Consider the following 23,190-nt stretch of genomic DNA (forward strand, 5'->3'; position numbering starts at 1 on the left):
AATTATGCCATACACTTAAATAGTGAATAACTCATAAGTTTGTATTATTTTTATTAACACCGTATACCACATAAATTCTACCACAATTAACAGAAAATTCCCAGAACTCTTTACATGGTTTAAAAACTTCCTGGGCTACCGAGAGTCCAGCCATGGCGAGTCGAGCCATGCGGAGAGTTTACCCAAAGAGCGGGCAACAGAGGGCATTGCCATGGAGATTGACTATGCATCCTGCAAGAGGCTGGGCTCGAGCTACCGAGCGCTTCCAAAGAGCTACCAGCAGCCCAAATGCACAGGAAGGACGCCACTATGTAGAGAAGTTAGTCACAAGTTGTTTCGGACTTTCTGGTCCTTCTGCGTTTAGATGGTTTTCCGTAAAGTTTAAAAAAAGTCAATAAATGTTTTGTTTCAGGTTTTGAATGACACTTGGGTGTCTTTTCCATCGTGGTCTGAGGATTCAACATTTGTTAGCTCCAAGAAGACTCAGTATGAAGAGCACATTTACAGATGTGAGGATGAGCGTTTTGAGGTAACAGGACCATTTTTTTTTTTTTCAACTCTGCAAGATGGACCTATTTCCAAATATTTGTTATTTTGGAAGCTTTCGAGCCATCATACACATTAATGTGTTTTGCTTTTTCCTTCAACTAGACAGTTTTGCCTGTCTGTCACACATTTCTTGATTCCTGAAGATTGTACAAGTTGATGTACTGCAGCCAGGAATAAGGATTTTTTTCTGTTTTAATTAGCAGAGCGCTATACCAGTGCATCTCAAACAAGGATCTCTGGATGCTGTGTGTCTGTGCTACAATTAAGTAGTTACTAACTGTTGTAAACACGAATTGAAACCACCCATCCAGCAATCTGTTACTTGTGCAAAACATCAATTTCACAGTTTAGCTTCTTTTTTTGTCGTAATTTTTTTAATTCACAAATTAATTGAATTCGATTTATACCCCAGCCACATCATCACATGAAACTGATATCCCAGCTCTACATTAACAGCTTTGATGCATTTTCTAACATCCACCCTTTTTCTCACCATTCGCAGTCTTTATTCACTTTTGTAACTCCATCCCCTCAGCTTGATGTTGTGTTGGAGACCAATCTTGCCACAATTCGAGTTCTCGAGTCGGTTCAACAGAGGCTTTCGCGAATGTCTGCGGAGGAGCAGCTGCGCTTCAAGTTGGACAATACTTTAGGGGGTTCCTCAGAGGTGATTCACCGCAAAGCTATTCAGAGGATATACGGGGACCGAGCCAACGACATCATTGACGGTCTTAAGAAAAACCCGACTGTGTGTGTCCCCATCGTGCTAAAAAGGTTCATGATGTGCATTCTTTTCAAGTATTATTTCAAAGTAATGCATTTGTTTTGAATTGCAAATGAAACCTTGTATTTTCATTCATGGATGCAGGTTAAAGATCAAAGAGGAAGAGTGGCGAGAGGCTCAGAGAAGTTTCAACAAAATTTGGCGGGAGCAAAACGAAAAGTATTATTTGAAGTCACTTGACCACCAAGGCATCAACTTCAAACAAAATGACACCAAAGTGTTTCGCTCCAAGACGCTGCTCACTGAAATTGAAATGCTGTATGATGAGGTGAGAGTGGTTTTAATGCAAAATGACTCTCATACTTAACATCATGGCTACATACTCCTAATACAATCAACTTGTGGCTGTGTCCTGTAGCGACAGGAGCGTGCCTCAGATGACCCCGCCGTCCCCCCTGCGAGCGGACCACACATGAACCTGGCCTATGAAGATAGTCAGATCCTAGAAGATGCTGCGGCCCTCATTATTCACCACGTCAAGAGACAAGTGGGCATCCAGAAGGACGACAAGTACAAGATCAAGCAGATCATACACCACTTTATCCCCGATCTCCTTTTCGCCCGGCGAGGTGAACTCTCTGATGTGGAGGAGGAAGAGGAGGAGGAAGTGGAGGATATGGATGCGGATCCAGACGCCGCCAAAAAACACAATGGCCTGCAAGGCGGCAGCATGCCGCCAAAGTCCAAACTCCTCTTTAGCAACACGGCAGCTCAGAAGTTGCGCACCGCAGATGAGGCGTATAACTTGTTCTTTGTGAACAACTACTGGTACATATTCCTGCGCCTTCATCACATCCTCTGCTCCCGCTTACTGCGAATATATGGGCAGGCTGAGAAGCAGATTGAGGAGGATGCTCGCGAGAGAGAATGGGAAAAAGAAATGTTTGGGCTCCAAAAAGAAAAGAATGAAAATACAGCCTTCCAGCTTAAAATGAGGGAGCCAAGTAAGTGTATTATACTAGAATTGCTCTCCCTTTAAGAGTAAAATTATCAAAGAAAAAGCAAATATCCACCGCTTACTTATCTTTCTTGCTCCAGTGGATGTCGAAGTAGAAGATTACTATTCCGTCTTTCTGGAAATGGTGCGGAACCTTTTGGATGGTAACATGGAGCCGGCTCAGTATGAGGATTCCTTGAGAGAAATGTTTACTATCCATGCCTACATTGCCTTCACCATGGACAAGCTCATCCAGAGCATTGTCCGGCAGGTTAGCATACTTTTTTTTCCAATTGCCATTTAGCTCAAGAATTACTAGTAAATTAGTTAATAATTCAAAGTAATGATAATTTTAGAGGTATGATAGGAACGGTGGCCCAACTGCACCAGTAAATCATCAAACATCTTTGATCTGCAAAACCTTTGTCACAGAGGGAAAATACAAAAACATTTAAGTTGTATAGGTTAGTACACAGTCATAGCCATGAATGCAGTTGCACAATATAAAGAGGCTAAGCATGAATATGATGTACGTGCACTAGGAGTGCACATAAATTTTTTTGGAGGGTTACTTACGAGTACCAGTACGTAATGTTCAGTACGCACCCTTCCTTTCATTAAAAAGTCGTCTTCTATGTCATTCTCAGTGTCCCTCCCACATTAAGCGCACAGCCTGCATTCACAAAGTTCCGTAAGTCCATCAGTTATTGTTTGAGCAGTTTGCCCGGGACCCAGTTTAATTAGTCCAAATAAGTCAGAGGTAATTCAACATCACTGTAGAGTGGTAACATAACTGGTCTCCTTCATACCGTCACGATAATAATACGTAGCCCGTAACAACCAGCGATGTCAACGATCTCCCTCACACCTTCACAATAATGATGCGTGGCCCCAATAGCCAGTTCAAACGGCTTCAGTAAAGGAAAAATAAATATCTCCAGAATAGGAAGACATGGGACTCGCATGCTTTGCTTTATGAACAGTGAGGAGAAAACGATAACACAGAGCCTGTGTTGTTTCCTGCAGTTTTTCTTGTCACAGACAAGAGAGTAATTGGCTATTAGCTATTGTTTCTCAACTAGGTTGTTTGTCAGTCTAAGTTGTGCTACATTCACGTGCTCTTTTCATACTTGTCAAATAAAGCAATAACTGAAAATTTTCAACCCCTTCTCAAATGCACCTGCTTTTTGTGCTAGCTGAGGACGTGAGCAGTAAACCTCGCACCGTCAAGCCACGGCACATCTTGGAGACACTTTTCAGAAGGAAAAAAAAAAAAAACAATTTTTCTTCAGCTCAGGCTCCGTTGTCATGGATGCTTAATTGCGCAAAGCAAAGCACACGACGTTTCGCATCAGTGATTTTTGTCTCACATGCGTACCTGTGCACCAGTTAAGTGCATCCCTGTGTATTACATTATGACTCCAGTATATTTAGCCGGTACTGACTTAACCACCACAAAAATGCTTAATGTCCGGAGCCTGAGTTGACACCTGCCATGGCACCGATAGATTGTTCATTAACTGGTACAGAAGCCTTTAAGGCAGGATTGGTTTGCAACCGACGGGTGTTCTTGATTCAGTCTCATTTAGTCTTGGGTCTGAGGAACAGCATGGTCAACTAAATTGAGCTACACCCATGAAGGTCTTCTCTCCAGCCGCACAGTTGATTTTTATTCGTGAATAGAGTTGTCAAAATTAATCGATTAATCAGTAACTAGTCAATTATCAAAAAATTGACAACTATTTTTAGAGCCATTGTTTAATTTTAACTTGTTCAAATCCTCTGGTTTCAGCCTCTTATCAGTAACTAATATTGATTGTTTTTTTTTTTTGTCCTTCATGAAAACAGACCAATTCTCTTTTATGTTTAAAAAAATTAAAATGAATTGCAAATATCGACTTTTTCCTTAAACAATTACCAAACCAGTAAACGAATCAAGAAGGTTGGACAGTATTTATTTAATTGTTGTTCAGCTGTATTTTTTTAAAATCAGTAACCAATCTCAAATAAACACAATAATTTGCAAATAAACAGTAGTTGAGGAAAACGTTTTTAATACACTTTGACTTAAAATAAATGTGTATCCGATCAATCGATAGAATAATTCATTATAAATGTATTCGAGAGTGACCGGCTTATTCGTCAAGTCAGTTTTGTGAGGTGCCCCATTTATCGTGACTCTGCTACTTGACTACTTGATGTCTTTTCCAGCTCCAACACCTCGTCACTGATGATGCATGTGCACGTGTGATGGACTTGTACCTGAGCGAAGTTGCCAATAAAGCCACAGGCGGTGCCCTGCTCACTCAGGCTTCCCGTTCCACAGCGGAGGGCTCCTACCAGCGCAAATCAGAGCAGCTCATGTCTGAAGAGAATTGCTTCAAGGTACTCTAAACCCAAGTTAGTCCATACACTTTGATGCAAACAGAACACTCATCTTTGACAATTTTGTCCAGTTGATGTTCATGAAGAACCAAGACTCTGTTTGCGTGGCCATGGAGCTTCTGGACACAGAAGAGGAGAACTCTGATGAGCCTGCCGAAGCAAGTAGTCAAATAATCAAAGCAAAGGCTTCATGCAGACTTGTAGTTTTAGTACAGCATACGGGAACTCAAAGGCCACACATAGTTCGTCATAGTCGAGTTTTGAAAATCCGTTGGCCTTCGAATTGAACTTGTGACTAATTATATTCCTCTGCCATGTACTTACAGAGGTGGTCGGACTATGTTGGCAGATACCTGAACTCAGATTCGACTTCTGCTGAGCTGCGTGAGCATTTGGCCCAGAAACCGGTGTTCCTGCCCAGGTGAGGCCCCAGCAATGTCTCCCTCTTGTCTGCTCTCTTTCAAGTTCCGTCCCGATCCTCTGCTGTTGATGTACCAAACAACTCCTGACAAACAAGAGCGGTAGCCCCCACCCCCCACCCCCCCAAAAAAAAGTCTGTCTTCCGGTTTTAGTGTGCAGTCATGGACAGACAAGACAGTCAATCGGTCAGACAAAGTGTGAGCTGTTGTGACCGTAATCACGCTGTTGAGTTTCAAACCTCTGCCCCACACGGAAGATTGCACTTTACATGTTATTCTTTTAACAAAAGGGAATTAATGTATTCAACCGTTCAGTTCCTTTTTAATGAGTTTTATTTATAAGTTAAAAAGATTTTTTAGAAAAAAAAAAAAGGGGGGTTGAGTGTCCGGATTTGGTGTTCCGACATTAGCGGACTATGGGTTCGATTATGAGTTTCATTGTGTTGAACTGAAATGATGCTTTTCAGTGTATGGCGTCCCGACGTAGTGAAGAGGCAAACTAAGTTAAAAAAAAAAAATGGGTCAGACTTAATGTCATGTTTCATTTTTCTAGAATTTATTTGGCCTCAGTTTGCCTAATGAACAACGAAAGCTCTTGTATCAGGACTTTGTGAAAAATATCTTGAATTATCATTCTCTCTTTGCAATTGTATTCAAAGCAAGAGTCTTGTACGTGACTTCATATCTGTTTACAAATGTAAATGTCACACGTCCCTTTGTTTCAATTCAGTGTTACATTTGTTAAGATTGGGAACGTGCACTCCCCGTTGTTGTTGTGGGTGAAGTTTTGCCACCATTTGAGAGATGTGCTCTAGATTTTTTTTTTCCTCTTAAGAACTCTGATCAAGCACATTTTCTGCCTCACTTGTAAAGAGGAATAGGCTTTGTCAATAAAAATGATAATGTAAAGTATATGCTCATATGTTGGTCTATTTCTTTCTTGACACTTGGGAGCTGTGCACGAGGGCGTGTCTGTGTCTGGTTTGTCTTTGTGTTGCACATGTGACGCCTGTCTTGTAATTTGTCTTTTGAGATGGCTGTCCATAACCATATACATTTCAAAAGGCGTTGAAAAAAAAACATTAGTTTGTGTGCTTTGCCTTTCCTTGTTTCAACCCATTGCACTTTTTTTTTTCTCTCTGACTTATGATTTATCATTGGGCTCACCTACATCTTATCCCCGCCTCCCCACTAAATCTATGAGAGGTCAGCAGGACAGGAGTTCAAAACTCTGCCCGTCTTCACACACACAAAAAAAAACGGCAGCACCTATCCAGTTGATTTTTTTTTTTTTTTTTTTTTTTTTTGGGTTGGTTCTCATCTCATAATCATAACACTGCATTGTTGGTGACAGTATGTGAACATTTTAAGTATTCTTCGTCCATACTTTGGATTGGTATCCAACAAGGCAGCAATTTTGTAGTGTTTGTATCTAACAGTTTTACTTGAAATTGGCCTGGAAAAAGTGTGTCTTGTCTTTTTTAAGTAGAGCCCCGAATGCAAAAATATGCCTCATGCACTCAGTCCTCGCTCACCCACACCCTCTGTGGTAAGTACACATTTCAAACTTTCATTCCGGTGGGGTGATTATTTTCTTATCTGCACAGTATTGGGCTCAATGAACACTAAAATGATTTTTTTTTTTTTTTTTTTAACTGTGACTGTGCTTACAGTCAGTTTCACTGTGTCGGAAATATTACGACTGCTGCCTCTGCTGCTCTTATAGATCCCCCATATCCCGAATGATTTGACCTCCTATCTAATTCTGTTTCTCGGTGAGTTGCAATGCATGGGTGTACACATTCTTCTTGAAAGGGACAGTCTTCTCAAATTTGACCAGACGGCTCTATTCAATATGTATAAGGCTGTGGAAATAGCATGTGACATGCTGAACTCAATAAAATTACTTTTGGAACCTAACCTGTAAACTTGATGCACTTTTTTTCGTATGTTGAAATGTCAAATGGTGTTTTAGTGTGTTACGCCTTTCAAGTCTCCTTCCTGACAACTGCCGTTTTGACTTTCAGGAACCTGAGAAGAATTAGGAAGTGCCAGAGAGGATGGGAACAGCTTCAACAGGAGAGGATGAGCACGACCCCGCCGGACGAGCTGCAAGGTGACAAGAATAAACTGAAGGTGGAATGCATGTTCAAGCTCAACTCCTACAAGATGGTGTATGTCTGCAAGTCGGAGGACTTCATGTACAGGCACACGGCACTTAAACGCGCTCATCAGGTAATTTTCACACACACACACCCGTGGCGCTGCGGTTAGAATAGAGACTTCACCATGCGAATTTATCCACCCATCCCTTTTCTATCTCACTTGTCCGCATTTGGATCGCGGCACTGTTTGGCAATTACAGTACCTTGCAAAGCTATTAAAATCACTTGAACTTTTGGATCTTTTACCGTATTTGAGGCTTCAAACAAAGATCATTCACATTTTGGGACACCAATCAACATCAAGTAGGACAAAATCTATAATAGTTTTTAAACCTTTTAGGATATCTAAAGTTATTAGATGTTTCCTCATAATTGAATTAGCGATGCCCTGAGTTTTCACTGACAATTTTGGGCCAAAAATGTAAATAATAATTTTTTAACATCACAAATACATAAGGGCCTCCCATGAAGTATTGTGCTATATATTAAGCAGTAAGTAAGTATCCAGTGCTGCCAGGAGATGCCATCGGGTAAGATCCTCCTCCTCACAATCCGGCCCGCACCCGAAATAATGTTTTGGAACTGATTTAATTTACTTCATTCATTTGTGCTTCGTTGGGCTTGATCTTTGTTGTTCATTTTTTGGCGCCTCTTCTGGCAGCTTATAAGATTACACGGTGACAAGGATGATGTGGTTTTGAGAGCAGTCAGTCGGCGACTATGTATGTGGTGCATTCAAGCATTGTTGGAAATTTCAAACACTGACCAAAAGAAAAAAAGTAAAAACATCTGTCAAGGCATTTATGTTAACCCCAAACGGCTAAACAACACGGGCTTCCAATCAATCTATACAAGTTTGACGTATATAAAGAATAATGGTGAAATGACTTTTATTTTATTAAATGAAATGGTCCATCTAGCCATTTGTTGCTTATGTCATCCATTCTTGTGGTTGTTCATTTATTGAATAAAAATTTACAAAAAGAATCCTGCTTTGTTATATGTAATTATAACATTTATAACAAGCAAACATCAAAAAGACTGGAGCACATTTAGATTTGTCCCCTTTAAACAAGTGTTAAAACACTAAACAATAGTATACTTTTTTTTTCTTTTTATTATACACATGCAGTTTTATTTTTTGTGATCCAACATGGGACCCAAATGACCGGTGATGATAATCATCTCTTTGTGTGTATTCTTGTCTGTGTAAATGCATCTATCGTATGAATTTTGTTCCACTTCTCGATTGTATCCTACTTGGTGTTATTCTCACCAAAAAATATCGATTTTATATATTTGTTATAAACATGACATTTGGCAAAGGGTCAATCCTACTTTGTGATATTTTTGTTAATAATCTGAAAATTTGCATAGGGTCAAAAAGATCACGTTTTCGCAAGGCATGTTACGCAAATGTAACAGAACTTCTCAGATCTGCCATTTTCTTTGTAACTTTTGTGTGTAAAGTTATTTTTTTCTCTTTATTTATTTATTGACTTTTTCATGGATATTTTTGCAGTCTCTCAAGCGGGTCCACAGGCGTCTGCACACACGCTTTCAGGCCCGTTTGGACACCTGGGCCAAGGAGCACGTGACAAGCGATATGGCTGCCGACAGCCGGAGGTGGCTGATGGGAGACGGACAAGGAGGCCTGGTGCCCTGCACGACAACGTGCAACCCAGAGCTCCTGCATTATCTCACTGTTAACAAGTACCGCGTCCAGTACAGAACATAGTGCCAATGATCCTGTCTGCGGGCGCGCAGTGGGACTTTCTGTGGACATTGTATGGAACTCCCACTTCGAACCCTGCCTATTCTTTTGCCAGCTTGGGCTCGTTTGTTTCGTCGCATAACGCAGGTAAATTTCATACTTTTCCATATTATGAAATGTGGTCAAATGTTTTTCAGGTCACTTTTGAGCTTTTCTTGGGAAAAGCGCTCATTACTTGTTGTAAATGAATTTTGATGAGCTTGGCATCACTACATGAAATACAGAAGCCTGGGCTTTTGTCTTTGGACGGTGACAACAAGATGGCCACCAGCTGTAAAAGCGGACAGCTTGTGAGCGTGTCCCTCGCTGGTAAAGGTGCACTCTTGGAGTCCACATCTCAAAGTCCATGAAGTAAGGACGAGCCAACCACTTTTTGCAAATGGTGTCTGTTCAATGTTATTCTTGATGTGTAGTGCACTGTATGACACAGTGGCAGTTTTTAGCTAGATGTAGCTGAATGCAAAATTAAACGTTTTAAGTGATTTTATTACTACAGTGTATGGGGGTGGGGGCAGCGGGTTAAGGACCTATGGGTGGGTGGTCTGGTGAAGGTCAAGCCGTGATTTCCTGGATATGAATTTTATATACGCCCTTCAAGACCGAACCGTCTCCGCTTTTAAACCGTCTTTGGGATGGTTACGACTCGTGGTTCTAAAACGTTTAAGCAGCATTTTGTGCTTGTGTGCACAGTGTGCGGCTGTTTTGGAAAGTACACCTTTCAAGACTGAAGCCAACAGTTCACTCTCAACGTCTCTTTGCATTTACATTTGTCAAAACAATCGGAATCTGTGTGACAGATTGGTTGTGTGAAACCTGCTTACGAATGTGCATATTGTCTTCTTGTCGCGTGTCAATGCCTGCTGTATATAGTAGTTCTCTATGTGAATGTCAGCCATGTACAGTATTTGGATCAGCTGAACCAGTCAGCAATACTTATACCCCACTGTGAATGTTAATGGTTTTAAAACATTGTCCTTCCCCCCCCTGTAATGCTTATCCCGAATTGCAAATTTTAATGTTGAGAATGTAGCTTATGTCGGATCAAATGAGCTGTAGCTTTTTATGAATCTTTTTTTAAGGCTGTCAAACAGTAGAAATCCGTAAGCCATTTGACTTCAATTTCCATGTGCCACTTTTAGATGAAGAAACAGTATAAGTGAAACCACATATGTACACTACTATATAAAACTATTATGTGCGCCATATAAAAATAGCCCCCCAATCTGACATGAAAACCTTTCTTGTTCTTGGTCACTTAGGTTCCCCAAACCTGTTAAATACAAGTGTCATGAGAGAAGGATCGTTTTCCACATGTTTTCATTACGTTCCTTGAGTCAGAAGTAACATACATTCCGATTTGATGCCATTGCCTTTAACCTGTATGACTTGGCTCAAACGTTTTGGATATGCTTCCACAGCCTTCTCACATAAGTTGGTAGGAATTTTGGCCCACCCCTCCTGACAGGACTGGTGGGAGCCAAGTTTGTAGGCCGCTTTGCCCGCACATACCTTTTCAGGTATTCCCATAAATTTTTCACAGGACTGAGATGAGGTTTCTGTGAGGAAACATTGTCAAAATGAGTTCCGCGCAGGTTTCTCTGCAGTTTGCCATTTACATGCAATAAAGTAGCCTTTGAAGTTAAAAACGCTCAGAGAGTAATTCAGGGCCGTTAACTCAACAATGTACCTACTTTGTGGTTGCTAATACCCCTTAACTCAGGGAAAAAGTCTGGTGATGACAACGCACAGCATCTAAAACTTTGCCTCAGCTCCGAGGCATTTAAGAATGAACCGCTTTGCTTTTTGGAGAAACGTCTAAGGCAAGCATTTCACAACCAGAATCAATGTAAGCTTTCCTATACGCTCGTTTTTAAGCAGCGCTCAACCCAGTACTTTGATCATTCCCTTCTGGTTGGCGCAATGCCGTGTAGCACCGTGGAGATGTACAAGTATTAAAAAATCAGGTAATATTTTGTAGTCGCTGGACAACCGTATGAAGGTTGGCATGAGGGTAGGGTACTGGTGCATCACCTTGCCGTGGTCGCCTCAGATGAACTGTCTCCTAAATTTCAAAAAGTCAACAAGAGACATGGTGGCCACAATCCAGAAGTAAATATTCAGTGGAAAGCTTAAAAACTCAAACTGAACCGTCTTTAAGATGGGGTGCAGAGAGGCCTCTGGTAACAATTTGTTGGCTGGAAAATCCCTCATTAATACTGTGTGAAAAGGAGACGTACATCCAAAAAGGAAAAGGCACAAAAGTCTTGTCATTCCAGGGGTCTGATATTCAACTAATCAACCAACATAGTCTACTTGTACACATCAAAATTGGTAACCGCCCTTCACACAATGCCGTCCTTTCAAGCATTCCCAAGAAAGTCGGTGATTTTGCGTCCAAGGCATCTTAACGGCGGTCACTTGCATCCCGAAAGAATGCGGCCGCTTCCGCTGGTGGGGCGCGGCGCGCATCCAACGTTTCCGCATAAATAGTTGACTCTCTCGTGCTGGTCTGTCCCAGCCAAGCCTTCTTGCGCGAACTGACGAAGCCCTCCTGGATGAGAGGCAAAGCGTCTTCTCAGAGAAACACAATTGCTGGGAATGAAATGATCTGGAGGAATGAAAATATTCACATGCTTTAGCAGCTTTCGTATGGTAATTTGACAATACGTAATCCTGATTTTTAAAGGATACGTTAGATTGAAATATATCTTTTAAAAAAAAGTCTTCCCTCTTTATTCTTTCATTTAGCAAATCTAAATAATTTTGGCAATCCCGATTGACCTGGAACTGGAAACGTTTGGTCTGATATGTCAGAAAGTGAGAATCTTGCAAAAAACGTCCACAAATGTTGAATTATAAGACAAGCAAATTCACCAAAGGTTTACACTGATTGGCAACATTGACAACGGGGTCACCTGCCCACATTTTTTTAAGTGATGATTGCCGAACCAGCTACACAGACAATCTTGCAGTTTGGATTTTATCTTTGTATTCACTGTGTTTATTGTGGCTGGAATCCCACATGGTCCAGAGGAGCTGATTGTACACAAATGCATTGTTTGTAACTTTGACCGCGTCTGTTCTCTTCTCTTGTTGTACACGTGTTAGTCAGGTGTTTGCTATTAAACTATCCTTTATAGACTAATGAGTTTTCGGCCTCTCGTCTCATGTTCATCCCATCCTACACTTCCTCTTGAACAAGTATCTGCGCATGAAGTCATTCTTAGAACAATAGAAGCCTTGTTTTATGATTTCACTAATGACTCATTTACTAGAAAAGAAATATACCATGAGGTTCAATGCAGAGTGCTACAAAAAGACAACGGCATCATAGTGATACATCTGTTTTTTCTGAAGATATGAAAGCAGTATGATGAGATGGTTGACAGCCTGACAAGTGCTGTATATTTTTGATGTTTGCAGAAACTGTCATTTTGCTGCTACGCCCGCACGTAGATCCTTGTGCACACCACATCGTCGGCTCCAAATGTCTAAAAGAGACAAATACCCGGACACATGATCATTAGTGTGTAATTTTTGAAATGCTAGCTAGATCAAAAAGTATTTGGCAGTACGATGGCAGTCATCATTTTGAATGCATATGAAATACCCGAGATGCTGTGCAAAAAAGCACTTTTTAGGAATTCCAGTGATGAAGAAAGTAACACTAACGTAAGCAGTCAAAAAAGCAGTTTGGAGAAAGTATAATGGAAAAATCTAGACGTAATATATTCTTTCATGAATGTAAACACGTGCAAAGTACTGCTAGCCAGCATGATTCCGTGAAACAAAAACCAAAAAAGACCGATCGTGCCAGAAAACATTTGTGGAATTCTGATGAAGGTAACCAAGGTTGACTTGGCATCGAAATGATGAACAGTGAGTATGGAGAAGCATACAAAGAAATACAAAGCGTTCCGTTTAGTGTCAAATATGATGGTTGCAATTTTAGAGCATGGACTTGTCCAGCCATTCAGTTTCGACTGAATTTAAGTCCTAAAGTGTCACGGCTGACTTGCAAAACCTTTATTAATCGAAGAGCAGTATTGTGTTTGTGCCACGCATATTATCTTTTGAAGTTACGAGCAACAATTTCAATCTTGGTTCACCACACTATAAAATATTTTCCCCACATGTGTTTAGGAGATTTCTAGGAGCTTCTGCCAATTTTATGCAGCCTTAGGTATTTTTTTTTTTGTTCGATAAAGCTTCTGACTTGCCAGCTTAGCCTAATAGCAAGACACATGAAGAAGACAGTAGACTACAGTTGCATGTACAAAACAGCCCGTACTTGCCAGAAATTCCAGCAGCTCTTTCAGTGTTATTGTTGTTGTCTTTGTTGCTATCGTTAGCCGTGGCTTGAGGCGTAGCTCGGTGCTTTGCATTTATGTGGTTGGCTTCACTTGGGGTGTTTTTGTGGTAAGCAAAGAAACGCCTTACTAATAATGCATCAAAGGTGCCATCTGGGTTTTTTTTTTTTTTTTTTTTTTACGTTAAATTTAGCGTCATCGGACCGACGACTCTCACGTGCTCTTCCATTTTCATGTCTTCTTTCTGGCCTCCCACCCACAACAGCAGCCTATCAGATTATGCTCAGCATAATGACAGCCAATCACTGACAATTTTAAGCACAAGAAGTCTGACGCATGAAACGGATCTAATGAGCATACAGAAAGCATGAATTCAGAGATTCAAAATTTGATGGTGAGTCATAAAACTAGTGCTTTACCTATGACTACGAATTATTATCACAATCTGTTGATATGACAACCCTACCTGAAATTGCTCAACTTTATTTGGGATTAATCTGAGGCACTTTAAAAGTTTACGATGTTTCTTTAATAGTGTTTTTTTGTGAAGACTAAAAGATTTTTTTCTTGGAAAGGACATTTCTCATGTAGCATCATGGCTTTAAATTTATTCCGATATGCATGCTATTTATGGGTACATGTGCTAGTTATGTTGAATTTGGCATTAGGATTATGGGAGGATTCTTGGAAAAATGTCTCCCCTTTTATGGGCTCCCTAGAATAGACCCTACGAGTTTGAGAAGCCCTTGGCCTAAACTAAATAATCCTGATAGCTGTTGTCGTGGAAGGAATGTTAGTATGGTGCTCAAAGGTACTTCAACAGGTTGGAGGATGAAATATGCCACCTCACCGAGCCAAAATAAAGTCGTTTATCCTCCGCCTCACTTCCCAATTTCCACTTCGGATCCCATGAGCGCTTCCCCACGTGAATGCAGGACTAGCGGTGCAGCCGCCTGTGTTTAGTTCCCCAAGATTTATGCAAGTCCCAGAGGAAAAGCTTTATGGCCGGCTGCAGCGCCACACATCATTATCTCAGGCCACGCTGCGGTGCGGAGCGCGCAAGCGGGTGCCCGGGCCGCTGACAAATGGAGCCCACAAAAGTCCATCTGGCCCCCGGCCAGTCGCCCGGGGAGGCATTAGGCGGAGGTAACACCGGGGTTCATTTGCATTTCTCCACACCGTGATCAATGAGGCCAATTACAGGCCAAAGCAGAGCGAAGGATTATCAAAGGCGCACGTTTTCCCCCGACTCCTTTCTCCACTCTCAGGGCCCATTAGAGACGTGCGCTCGTCCTCGCGGCGTTCTCATCAAATGCTCTCAAATTTCAAGGAAGAATGAGTTTCCTGTCATGGACAATAATGATATTTTTTCTACACTGCCACTTATCATTTTAAGGGTTGACTCAAAGTGGTCATTAAAGTCTGGCCGTCCTCAATCACATTGAGGGCGCCTGTAATCCGCCATGTCAGCTGCCGAACTGGAAGCGGAGCGAGCAGCCTGGCGCGACAAAAAGATGGCCCCGTTTTCAGTTTGCGTTCCGAGGAACTATCACTTCAACTGAGGCTGGACTAGCTCTCTTTAGTGTGCGGTGTTGGGAACGTATATACGCGTTGTTCTAGATTTCCTTCATCCAAAAGCGGCTATCCTCATTTTATTGCGTTATCCAGGGGTGTCAAAGTGGTTTTCCTCATTAGCCACGAGGTACTTATGGTAAATGGGAATGGGAACCCGGTTGTCAGTTTTTATAGTATGACTTGCTCTTGGTGGGTCGCAACCAATTCAGGATGTAGCCCATCTTGAACCCAAAGTCTCCAAGGACCGGCCCCACCTAGCCACCCACACTAATGACCTCATGTAGTATTGAAACGGGATCATGATAAGTTGCTCATAAAGAATGGAGGAATATTACTGACATCGGGGCCTTCAACTTTTTTTTTTTTTTCAAATTTCAACAGTAGATAGTATTTGGCAACTTCAAGCTCCAGCCACGGTTTTTAGGCATATTGCAGTGCATCCGGAAAGTATTCACAGTGCTTTATGTTTTCCACAATGGCTTACCTCCAAACTCTACACACAATGACCAATGGTGACAACGGGACATGTTTTTAATTGAAAATAGAAAACTAAGAAATCGTGTTTAGCTTTACAGCCTTTGCTTTTTTTTTCTTCGCCGATCTGCCTTTGCGGCTCGGTGGAGCTGTGGTGAGCACGCCCGCCTCACAGTTCAGGGACCCGAGTTCAAATTCACCTCGCGTCCGGCCTTCCTGTGTGGGGTTTGCATGTTCTCCCCGAGCCTGCGTGGGTTCTCTCCGGGCACTCCGGCTTACTCCTCCCCTCCCACATCCTAAACTGTGCTTAGGTATGATTGTGTGCATGAAGGATTGTTTGTCTCTGTGTGTCCTGCAATTGGCAGGCAACCAGTTTAGGGTGTCCCACACCTACTGCCCAAAGTCAGCTGGGATAGGCACCAGCAAGCCTGCTGTTTTAATTTTAATTAATTAAAACATGCATCCATTTCACTGGCCGCTTATCCTCACTCGGGTCGCTGGCTTACTGGAGCCTATCCCAGCCATCTTTGGGCAGTAGGTGGGGGACACAGGGACAAGCAACCATTCACACTCACAGTTACACCAACGGGCAATTTGGAGTGTTCGATACACCAACCATGCATGCTGCTAACTTGAAATACATCAAAACATTTTTTAGTATTGTCATAATGCGGTATTGTGGGGATTAATCCCTTACCTAAAAATTCTCAATTTGGAATGGGGCTCAAAAATGACAAAATGTGGCAAAACCGAAGCGCTGTGAATACTTTTCTGCTGCGCTGTGTATAGAATCTGAAACCACTAGTAATCGCTTTTTGCTGCTCACAGTCCCCAGTGGAAATTCTGCCATGCCACTTGGGTGTTCTAGGGTTTTAAAGGAGAAGTCAACACAAAAAATTCTGTTAGCCAGTTATTGCAGGGCCTCACAAGCACAGACGGATCATGCACACCCCACATCAGAAACCCTGAGCAGATATTCTGACCCAGTATCTCAGACCAGTGAGACAGATATGCTAACCGCTATATGGCTATGTGCTCCAAAATATTATTAGTAATATTAGTCCGGGTATTAGTGTTGTTGTTTTACATTATGATCCTATACTTCCATCATCTATCTCCCGCGCAGTAGAACTCACACTGTTAACTTAAAACAAACGTGTTGTTTTTTTTTGTTTTTTTTCCAATGATCCATCCCCATGTGCCTATCGTTTTACGGTCCAACACGCCACATGGACACGCACACCCTTATCTTGATTAAAAACAGATTTTATCCAGCCGAAAACATACCATCAATCCAAATTACATCCCCTCACAAATATTTATGTGATTGGTTAGTCACAGTCGGCTTGTCATCACACCCTTCTGGACTTTGTTGTCCATCTGCTCCATCTTGTCCAGTGGGGCCTGATGTTGACAAGGAAAGCACATGATTTTTCCTTCTCCTAAACGGCAACAACTTGGCGGACAGGATTGTTTCTGCTGATTGCCAGTTGTTATTCTTAACTTCCTTTTTTCGTAATGCAATAACATAAGGTGACAGCTGTCATGATATATTTTGTTGTTGTTGTTTGGATCAAAAGTTAAGTCTTGTTTTTCTTGTGTCTTCTGCTTGTCTTGCTGGGTTTTCCTTCCCATCCATTTTCAGTTTGTCGGTTGCTTCTTTTTGTCTCGCTGTCAGTCATAATTGTTTGCTTCGTGTCTTGTTCCCTTTTGTAATTTATACGCAGATTTGGTTTGTTACGTCTCATTTTTGGGCTTAGTTTAGTTTTTCGCATCCTCCAATGAAATATTTTTTGTTTGTTTGTTAGTTTGTTAGTTTGTTGTTTTGAGCGCACTCAGGCCATGCCTTCCCTGCATTTGGGTTGATTTTTTTCCGCCACCCCGACCACAACAACCTGAAACCCTTAACAACCACACTTGTCTCGAAACCGATACTATGTCGAAGTTTTAGGAAGGAGCATCTCTCTTAAATTTCTGAAATTAACATTGCCAGTTTTGGTTCTGGCTTTCCTGCCGGGTGTTGAGTGTGCTCTCATATTCTCCTGAAATTTGTTTTTCTACCACATGTTCAATCCATGTATGTTAGGCTCATTTAGACTTAACGGTCCATCGCTGTCTTATGTGAGCCTATATGGTTTATGTTTCCTGTATGTGTCTTGTAATTGGCCATTGACTAGACTGGTATGTACGCCGCGTCTTGGCCAGTATGCCGTGGTCCGGAGTTACCAGCACCACTCAATTTTAGCTTCTTGCCACCCGGACTTTTTGCGACATATTGGAACATTTTACAATGTGCAGAGACTTCACATGCGCCCGCATGATAGCTTCTCTTGTTACATCTCTTTCTTGAACTTTGTGATACTCATACAACTCCTTCAGTAATGTCGGAATAGTCCTCCCCCAAAAAAGATGATTTTAAAATAATGAAAGTTAAATACGCCATCTTTGTAATATATGGCAGAAGTCTCCGGCGTTGGTGGCTAACTGCAACAGGAGTGTTCACATCTAACAATACAATTCCCTATTCATCTCCGTGCACAATAGTGCGTAATCTACAAAAACACTGGTTAGTTACCCCGGGCTTCTGCAGGCATAAACAAGATGGCCACAGCCGAAGGTGGGAAGTCCATCAGCATCGGCACATGACGACACAGCACGTGCTGCAGACCATCCGCGATACAAGGAAGCCACGGTTTGCTCACTTTGGTCGTTCTTTCAAAGGTAAATTCTTCTTGTATCCCAAACCCATCGTTGTGCACCGTTTTGAAACTTTTGTTGCGTGCAACAGACTCCGCCCTTCTCTTCCTTCTGCTTCTTTTATCTACGATTGGCACACAAACCTTCTATTTCCTCTTTTTTTCCGTTTTTATGTGCGATTGCCTGCTTATATCGTGTGCATTCATTTTAAAAAGACTACTCTCGCGTTTTTGTACCAATGTGGTGCCTGCTTTTGAGGGCGGGATAATCAACATTTTTATTGATTTTTTTTTTTTTCTTTAAACCTCTCAATGTTCAGTTGCATGAGCTTTATCCATACATATGTAGTTTTTATGAACTACAAGGCAAATACACAAAAGTGAGTCAAGCTCACCACTTTTCCCCCACTCATACAGAGTAACTACATGTGCATTCGCACTGGTTTGAAGCAAGTTGCTGTTTTCGTGTAGACAAACATCGTGTTGACGCGAGAACAAAAAAAATAACCATTAATTGGTCTTTGGCACCACCTACTGTCTTAAAGTGTTACACACAAGTCATTTGCGAAATTTCTATCTGTTGGCCTATCTCAACCATCGCTAAAGAGCTTGGTTCAAAAATCGCAGGAAATGCAATATTACACGTCGGTTTAACATCCATCGAAAAAAGGTGGATTATAATGAGTGTGGGTATGTCCAACCTGGTACCCATGAACATATGCGTCGTAATTATTTAGCATGCCAAGCTGCAACAGTTGAGAATATGCATCCTGGTTGTATTTTGACAAGATTATATACATAGCGTGAAATTTCAACTCCCTAGTGTCTTTTCTTTCAATGTTTTCTCCTTTGATTTCACAAAAATATCGATATCATGGAAAAGGTCCCACATTGGTACCATGTATACATAAGGGTTATTGAAATTTATAGTGAGTTTTTAAAATGAATAACTCTCTAAACATTACATTGTCCCTTTAAATCACAGCTCTCGTCCAATCAGCTCACTATTCACAATTCTAAAGTTATTGCAAAATGAATAACTTTTTTGACACACTTTGGATGGTCTTTTTTCATTGTTTTTACAGGAAGACTTGGGCTGTACTTCTTTTGTGTGCTTGCACATGAACAAAATAGTGCATTGAAAAGAAAGAAAAAATGAGAATACCAACCAGAATGAGTTCATCCCCTCTGAGCTCTCTGGTCCAGAAGGTTTTAGGCCCATTCCCACTCAGTAGAGTCTGTTTGCAGTACATTTTGTTTTCCGTCTCCCAAGTGGCCAGACTCTGTAACGGTATGTATGCATCATGACTCAGATATATCTTTTTGTCCACCGTTCAACTCCGTCCTCAAGTGAACTATTGATAGAGCGCACTAGTTTGATTTCGGTGCACTTTGGGTTGACTCGTAGATTTCAGCAAAGGGGGAAAAAAAATCAGATGTTATCATTTACTGTCAGTAGAGCAGAAGGTGTGGAGGTATTTTTCTTTCCGTCCACGATAGCTTGTTTTTCTTTCGTATTCATGCGACGGGTCACAAAATTACCTTACACTTTCTCCCATCCACGGTCTCCTCGTTGAACTCCTCGCCAACGATGAAGTTAATCTCTGTGGTGCGCACCGTGGTGGAAGTCTTGATGTAGAATTGCTCGCCGTTCTGCCGGATCTCCACGTGAGGCTTGGAGGCGGCCGCCACGGCGACCTTCCTCAGCATTGCGTTCACACCTGATGATACGGACAGGTCTTTGTGTCAAGAGTGGCGAAGCAATTTGCGAATTGCTTTGCGTCAATTTGGCCTTAATGAATCCAAGGAGGCAATCCCATGTAAATGGTGCTTCTTTTTTTTGTTGCCTGTTTTGAGTGCAGGCTTGTGAGCTCAGTTCCCACTCACTGATGGTGTGAAGGTGAATGGCTGTGAATGTTTGAATGGCCAGGGTGTAATTTGTCTGTCTCCCACAATCAGATGAGATATGCATCAACACTCCAAAAGCCTGAACTAAAACAAGCAATATGGAAAACGGATCCGAGTTGGGAGCCGAATCCATGATGCCTGCATTCAATTCAGGCAAATATAATACCCAGTTTCCAGTTTGGATTGAGTAAAACGCAAATAAAAACCCATTACCGATTTCGTTTCAACCTATATCCAAACCATACACTAAAGCATACATATACATTAAGCCAGAGTGGGAAAAACTTCAACAATCTGACGCTAATTGACTGTTGTTGGTACTGTATTGTGTGTCTTTTTGACTTTATATATCACTCTTTCTTAAATAGTGATGCGGGCCCTCGTGCAAGGGAGCGGGGGGGAGGGGATGAGTCTGGGGAACACGCTTTGCTTTTGCCGTGTGATGTGTAATTGCACCTCCATGGCACTAGGTAGTGCACTCATTGTCAAAGTCTGTGCAGGAGTTCCGGACATTTTAAATTCCTTTTTTTAATTTAATTTTTTTCTAAAATATTGGTACTTGTGTGTTAATGTTTCAGATAAATTGACATATTTATTGATTTCATTTCAGTTCGGTTGCTCTTCAGTGTTTCTAAATACTGATTAAATACTTTTTTTTTCCTTCATTTTTTTTCTTTTCCGGCACTTTGATGCACTTGGTTGTTGTTTTTTTGTTTGTTTGTTTTTGTTTTTAAAGACTAACATGTTATCTGTTTAATCCGTGATTTTTCATTCTTAATTCATTCAATGCAAGGGATGTATTTTCACATACTTTTTAAGAGTCCAGACATTCCCAGATACTCAAGTATCGATGTAATACTTAAGTATCTGGAAATGAGTGTCCTTAATGTACTCAAGTAGCGATTTAATACTTAAGTATTAAATAGTATCTGGGATTTAATGTCCGGACTCTTAAAAAACGTGAACATAAAATCCCTGGCATTGAACGAGTTAATGTTTAAAAGAATACAATTTAAATATACTTAAATGATCTCTAATTTTTTTGTAGATAATGATTTAACTTATATTGATCGCTGCAAGTGGGAGGCAAAAAGTTGTCTCTTTCCTGGAGGGGCTTTTTGTCTTATAGAAAATAGTCTCAAACCAGACAACTATAGCGCAAAAGTGTTCCTCCTTTTTTTTTTTTTAAAGCACAAGTCTTACTCATACAAGTCTGTTATCCAAGTCGTCATTTTGTTTTTGGAGAAAATATGTTGTTAAAAAGCATCGAGCTTACGCTTGGGAATTGTTCAAACATGGGATGCAGTGAGAAGAAAACCGACTAGGAATGTTGGCTCACTTTGCCCTTGCTTGGCTCTCCTGTCCATAATGATAGACAGTCCTGCAAATGAGCGGTAAAACTCTTAACCCTCTCTGGGACTCGCTTAAAGCGCAAACGATTGGACGAGACAGCTATCGATTGTTTCCCACACTGCACTTCCTCATCTCAGTAAATCAATCAAATTGGTTATTGTATCATAGAAGCTTAATTGTGATACTTCTACATCCTGTAACAAATTCAACGCCGTCACAATATCATGATTGATACAGAACTATGAAATGTAGATCGCGGCCATTCTAATGACAGCAATCCAGGTTATCCTCATCCGGATCAGACTGAAAAGATCTCTTTTTCGAACTAACAAAGGTCCCACCTGAGTCCACTCAGAGGTCCAAAGAAAAGAAAAGAAATTCTCACCCAGCGCCTTCAGTAACTCGTCAAAATTCTCACTGCTTTTCATTTTCCAGGTGCCTGCAAAATTTGGCATTTTTCCTCCTCAGTGTGTGCGTGTCCCACTTGATCGTCTCAACTGCTTCTTCTTCCTTCGAAGCTTCCTCCCTGTGTCTCTCCTCTTGTGCGCTTAATGATCGCAGGCGGAGAGCCAAACCCCCTCCACCTCCTTTGGATAACACACGGACACACCCACACACATACTTCACTGTTAATTGTGTCATTAAAGTATCATTTTTTTGGTTCCCAGAAATAAGCTTCCTGTTCAAACGTTTCATCACAATGAAGTCAGTACATTGCTCATAGAACGAGACAAGGAATGTCCATTTTTTTTTTAACCCCATCACTACACTCCCATCAACTCCCAACCTTCAGTGATGTGGCCCTCCTCCTGTCCTGCACAGGCACGCGCACACACAACACGACCCCCCTCGAGAATAGCTCGCTTGGTTTCTCCTCTCGGCTGCGGCCACATCACACATGTTCCTTCCCTCCGCATCCATCTTTTTCCACAAAGTGCTCCTCCAGACAGGCTTTGATAAATAACACGTGGAGTAGAGCGTTGAGCACTCTGTCTTCCCAGCAGGAAGTGTCAGCTGGAAGATCCCCCTATGTCCTGCCCTCCACGCCGGCCTTATTTTTCGTAGCAAAATCCTTTCGGCAGTGAAGATAGTCATCAGTAGACAGGATACTGAACATTTCAGGATATTGGGCATGGGTTTTGTGGGTGTTCCCAGATTTGTCCACAATCCTGACTGCTGTCCACTTTTCGTCTTCTTATCCAACGTAATGAGCTATGAGCTTAGGTATGGTGAAGGTCACCGCCGTGAGATGAATGGGCGGCTCAGGACTTGGAGGGCATTGAGGAGAAACACATTAATTATTATTATTTATTTATTTTTTGTCACGGTAGAGAGTTGATTGATTTTAGTGGCAGCACAGTGAAGTAGTGCAGTTAGGGAGAGACATCTCTCTCTCTCTCTCTCTCTCTCTCTCTCTCTCTCTCTCTCTCTCTCTCTCTCTCTCTGTCTGTGTAAGGAGCCATTCGTCCCCTTTCCAGCCCTCCCACCCCCCCATTTGACCGCCCCACCCCCGCCCCGAGGCGTGTCACCTTCGCACAGTGCTTCTCAATTCTATTTTGCCAAGCCCCCCTAGGAAAGATAAAACTTTTCTACATCCCCTCCCCCCAAGGCAGTTACTATGAATACGATTATTTTCGATAAAAGTTGTATCAATAGACCCAAACTTGTATCCTTTTTAACATTGGCAAAAGAAATGAACTTTCAACAACTGTTAATTATTTTTTACAGCATTTATATGGGTTACAGCTTAGTCTAAAATAGAAAAAAAAATAACCAAGTGCATCAAAGAGCCCGAAACAAAAAAAATGATGAAAGTTCTTATTTTATTGGAATTACACTTCACATGGCAAAACTTGTTCCT

General features: G+C 41.5%; 2 protein-coding genes across 2 annotated transcripts in view; one reads left to right on the forward strand and one right to left on the reverse strand.

Annotated features, from left to right (window-relative positions):
* The window catches only part of LOC148424943 (paired amphipathic helix protein Sin3a-like), a 17,364-nt gene extending 5,206 nt beyond the window's left edge, over positions 1–12,158 (forward strand). The window contains exons 11-21 of the mRNA XM_088412248.1: positions 94–319; positions 413–529; positions 1,085–1,323; positions 1,418–1,601; positions 1,692–2,277; positions 2,372–2,541; positions 4,482–4,655; positions 4,727–4,813; positions 4,982–5,076; positions 7,102–7,309; positions 8,762–12,158. Coding sequence (XP_088268374.1) covers positions 94–319; positions 413–529; positions 1,085–1,323; positions 1,418–1,601; positions 1,692–2,277; positions 2,372–2,541; positions 4,482–4,655; positions 4,727–4,813; positions 4,982–5,076; positions 7,102–7,309; positions 8,762–8,977 — 2,302 coding nt within the window. The 3' untranslated portion in view covers positions 8,978–12,158. The remainder of the gene's footprint in view (positions 1–93; positions 320–412; positions 530–1,084; positions 1,324–1,417; positions 1,602–1,691; positions 2,278–2,371; positions 2,542–4,481; positions 4,656–4,726; positions 4,814–4,981; positions 5,077–7,101; positions 7,310–8,761) is intronic.
* On the reverse strand, positions 11,977–21,925 carry LOC148424944 (cellular retinoic acid-binding protein 1). Its single transcript, XM_088412251.1, has 4 exons — positions 21,715–21,925; positions 19,611–19,789; positions 19,238–19,351; positions 11,977–12,504 (listed from the first exon to the last, which is right to left on the reverse strand). Exons 1-4 carry the CDS (start codon positions 21,782–21,784, stop codon positions 12,454–12,456), a joined length of 414 nt encoding a protein of 137 aa, XP_088268377.1. The 5' UTR covers positions 21,785–21,925; the 3' UTR covers positions 11,977–12,453.
* Between the last annotated feature and the right edge of the window lie 1,265 nt (positions 21,926–23,190).

Source organism: Hippichthys cyanospilos, chromosome 4 (genome assembly GCF_059441005.1).
Source record: "Hippichthys cyanospilos isolate Australia breed blue-spotted pipefish chromosome 4, RoL_Hcya_1.0, whole genome shotgun sequence".
NCBI classification, from domain to species: Eukaryota; Metazoa; Chordata; class Actinopteri; order Syngnathiformes; family Syngnathidae; genus Hippichthys; species Hippichthys cyanospilos.